The 4,084-nt window shown below is 51.1% G+C and overlaps 1 protein-coding gene across 1 annotated transcript; it reads right to left on the bottom strand.

Moving 5' to 3' along the window:
* Window positions 1-725: 725 nt before the first annotated feature.
* Window positions 726-3,475, bottom strand: PHACADRAFT_189093 (uncharacterized protein; the record flags this gene model as incomplete). The annotated part of the gene is made up of 5 exons (XM_007402704.1): window positions 726-1,150; window positions 1,223-1,325; window positions 1,387-1,687; window positions 1,729-2,791; window positions 2,840-3,475. The coding sequence occupies 5 exons, from the start codon at window positions 3,473-3,475 to the stop codon at window positions 761-763; spliced, it is 2,493 nt and encodes an 830-aa protein (XP_007402766.1). The 3' UTR covers window positions 726-760.
* Window positions 3,476-4,084: the final 609 nt, after the last annotated feature.

Genomic DNA, 4,084 nt, shown 5'->3' with positions numbered 1-4,084 from the left:
CCGCCTGCCATAATCTGACGTATCCCTAGCATTGACGGCCCCATGTTGTGACCTATGCGTCCTTGAGCTTGAACGCAAAGATCCTACTTCTCTAGACAACGCACATCGCAAGGTGTTCAACACTATCCGGTATCTTCAGGATTTCAACACAGTCAAAGCTACACCTCCTGCTCCGAAGCAGCGCAAACCAGACGGATTCGGTAGCCGACGTGGCGAACGGTACAAGGCGAGCCTCAAGCTCCTCCAGGAGTGGCGCGACCGGTGCTGGACACGGGAATATGAAGACTGCATCTGGGGTCCAGACGTCCTTCTCCCTGACAAGATCTTGAAAACATTAGCACGACTTGGGCATTTCTTGACCGTCGACGACATCACGAAGGAGATACCCTCTTGGTCTTTCGCCGACAACCATGGACAAGAAGTTCTCGACTTGCTCCTGCCTTGTGATGAGGAATATCGAGTGAAGTGCGCAAGAAGACCTCGGACAGTACTTCGGCCAGCCAACCAACTGCAGCGGTAAACAGCGACGGTCTCGAGGGTCAGGGTAATCAACCTGCTACGTCGAACTCACAGCCTGCGCCTCCACCTCCACCTCCGCCGTTGCCTGCACTTGCGCCTCTGTACCCAGTTCTTGTTTGGATGCCAGTAGTGTACCCGCCGCTGCTGCCGCCATACTACTGGCCTCAATATGGTAGATAGCGCAAATACACGTATATTTCTGAAAGAAAATTCTCTGGCCATCTGAGACGTGTGTAATAATTTACATGGTATTGTCTTCGTCATCACTGTGAAGTGGATACTCCCAGTCTTCTGTAGTTGCTACGCTAGTGACCCGTTTGCTTGCCCAGCTTTTAATCGTAGCCTGTAGCTTACTTGGCTCGCAGCCCTTTCCAATGTAGTCTTCTGCGACGTCGCTCGAGTTTGTAAGGTGTCGGTTAGCTGTATAAGCATGAGTTCTCTGCTTTGCATACATCTCTTGAAGTTTTGCGACATCCTCTTCCCTCTCGGGACTGCTGTGACTCTTGCCTCGGCGGTAATGATTCACAGTTGCTTCAACGTGATCCTTGATCTTCCGCAGGGTTGGTATAGCTGCAGAGATCTTCTTGATATACTCCCAGGTTGCGTGAGGACCAAAGGCCAAGAAGAGACCCTAAAACACGGCGTTACTTTGGTCTTTGTCATAGGATAATGAGCCCGAATCAGATCTAATGAGATATCATACCTTGATATCTTTGATGTTGTGCTCCTGGGCAAGGTCAAAAGCCTTGAACAAGCCTTCCTTGCCAGTTGAGTTTGCAAGCCAACAATATTTCATCATCCACTCTCTAGAAGCCGTGTGCATTGTAAGCATTATCGAACAGACTCGGAAAGCATATAGGGACGTACACCATATCACTAGGCCACTCGCGTTCAAGGCCCTGAATTAGCTCTAACACCTCAGCAGTATAGTTATGGTTCCCGCCACCAATGAAGCGAAAGAGCATGCGTGGAAGGACGTCTCGCATACGCCCCACATCTCCAGTCTTGATCGCATCATTGAGGTTGAGAAAGATCAGGACGTCGCGGTTGAACTGTACAGCATGGATGAGAATATCATCCTGCTTTTCGTGGCTCATCTTTCGTAGCTTGAGGAGCGCCTTAGTCGAGGCAAAATCCTCGTAGATCTTCTCAGCGAGACGCAGGAGATCTTGCGGCGTGTGTGAGCGTAATTCTCAAGCTTGCTGACACCGCTGACTGTGCACCAAAGATCACGAAAGCGTGCTTCGGCGACATGAGTGAGACCCTCCTCAAAAGAAGCATGGAAGTTCCCTTGGGTAGATGGAGATCCCAGTCCTCGTCGGTCAAGCAGATCAAAATCGCGCTTGAGACCAACACCAGTACTGGTACAATAGTACTGGTTGTGGAATGAGTGTCCGGCATTCACCTCAAAATGAAACCATCCAAAGGATAGTGCAAGACACTCGAGACGTTCAGCCGAGTTCAGATCCTGGGAGTGAAATCGCTTGATACCGCGAAGTCGTGATACTGTTAGCTGATCGCCGATCCATATGATCGTTTCGTGCTCGCCGATGCGTCTCTGTTCCTCGGGTGAGTCCAGTCCAAGCTGCTGCATCCAAAGGCGCATGCAGTCTTCGTTCCCGTCATAAGATGCTTCCTCCCGATGTTCCGTCCCAAGCATATATTGGCAGGTCGCATGCTCGGGGCCAGTAGGGAGCTGCATGACTGGCGGCGGCGGTTTGAAGACGTCGCTTTCATGGTGCTCGTAAGTATTTAACTGGAAGGGGCGGGACTCAATGAGTATGCGTAGAATGTCGTAGATGGCGCGCTGGCGAAGACGAGGCGCTGCTTCCTTCTCGAGCTTGTAGATATCAATATCGCGAATAGGCATCTTGCTGCCAGTCTGAAGCTGCCGCCGATACGCTTTCGTGTTCGGTGGAACCGCCGAAGGGTCCTTTACCATGTAGATTGTTGCAGCCGCGCCGCTGTCAAAGTGCGTCTTGTTATCGAGGCGCTGTTCGTACGAGACAAAGCGCATGTTGATGTTATCGTGGGTGCCTCGAAATTTGAACTTCTTAACGTCGTCTCTGAGGCTTTTAATTGATCGTTCAGCGATCTTTTCGACGCCGCTGAAGAGCCAGGAATGACTCATGGTCAAATCAAGAGCATTCCCGGTGTCATAGCCTTTGGCAGAAAGGCTGTTGCTGCGAAAGTACATTGTCAAGTACTTTTGTACTCGGCAACGGTGGTGCGACCGGCCGAACTGCGCCATGGCAATTGACATTACTGTCGGCTACAGAGACATCAGCGTGAGAAGACCCAAGTGCACGCAAGAGCTTACCAGTTCTGTCGTCTTTGTGGTATTCTTCTTCTCCTGCCGTGGCGTCCAGGATGCCGAGTGAAAAATCGACCAGGTGAGCGGTGCGCACTGCTTTACTTGAGCGACGAGCTCTCCTAGATCCACCGAGAGCAAGCTCTCCTCGGACAGGTCCGATTGAGGCGATAGGAAGAGATTCTTGGTGGCACGAAGCTCGCGGTTGATGCACCTCTTAACCACATCCTCCGCCCACTGGTCCATGACCTTTCCTGCAGCTCGGGTGTGAATGCCGCGGCCATGCGCCCGCGGAGGCTTGTGCCAGTTTGCGAGAATAATCGGGAGTTCTTCACTCCACATGAGCGCGGTCCTTTGATACCGGCAAACTGGATCTTCGAGGACTGCTTGGTCAGTCCAAGACATGTAGTACAAAAAGGTTGGGAGGTTGAAACCCTTGCTTGTCATAAAGTCGAGGATTTCGCGGCATGATTCCGCAATTAACGAAGGGTCTCGAGATTTTAGAAATTCACGAGACGACCTTGTCTGTCGTGTGCAGGGAATGTCGGGTGTGCTTTCAGTGGTGTATTCTTGCTCAATTTCGTCCTCATATAGCTCGTTGTCGCCGGTATCCAGGTCATTTTCTTCAGGAATAGGAACAGACATAGTGGGTATAAAAAACGAAATGTATTTTGCGTTGGAATGGGCGAGTGATAGACGTATGCAAGGGCGAGTAATAGCTTTCCGGGATAGGCGCTTCGATCACGTGCAGATGAGGCCCCCCCGGATGATCCAAGTGGACCAGACATTCTAGCGAGAGACTGCACATCACCATTGATGTCCGACGCAGTCTCCGACCGGCGAAGTCCGGGCGCGCTAGAATGGCTGGGGACGAGACTACGAAAGACTGGGGAAGACCAAGATGCAACAATGCTGCGACTAGAAGACAAGGCCAAACACTACGGGCATCCCCAGATTTCAGGGGGCCCGAAATGTCCCAGACAAGGCATCCGAAATGTAACATTTCGGGAGACTTTCCAGCAACTTTCCCGAGTGCTGAAATGCTCACTTTTCTGTCACTTTTGAGGCAATATCTCTTGTCGGAAAAGGCTGTCTGTCACGCGCTTTGAAATAAACCTGAAACATCCCAGTTAGGCAGGCTGTACTGGTCATATGAGTGTCCCGGAAATTGCCGGGAAAGCCATCATTACTGATGGCTTTGTAATACATTTCAGAACATCAGGAACAAGCGCTTTCGGAGATTCAGAAATTTAA

The sequence above is a fragment of the Phanerochaete carnosa genome (assembly GCF_000300595.1).
Source record: "Phanerochaete carnosa HHB-10118-sp unplaced genomic scaffold PHACAscaffold_355, whole genome shotgun sequence".
NCBI lineage: Eukaryota > Fungi > Basidiomycota > Agaricomycetes > Polyporales > Phanerochaetaceae > Phanerochaete > Phanerochaete carnosa.
The sequence above is the reverse complement of the archived record's forward strand: the minus strand, read 5'-3'. Positions and strand labels throughout refer to the sequence as shown.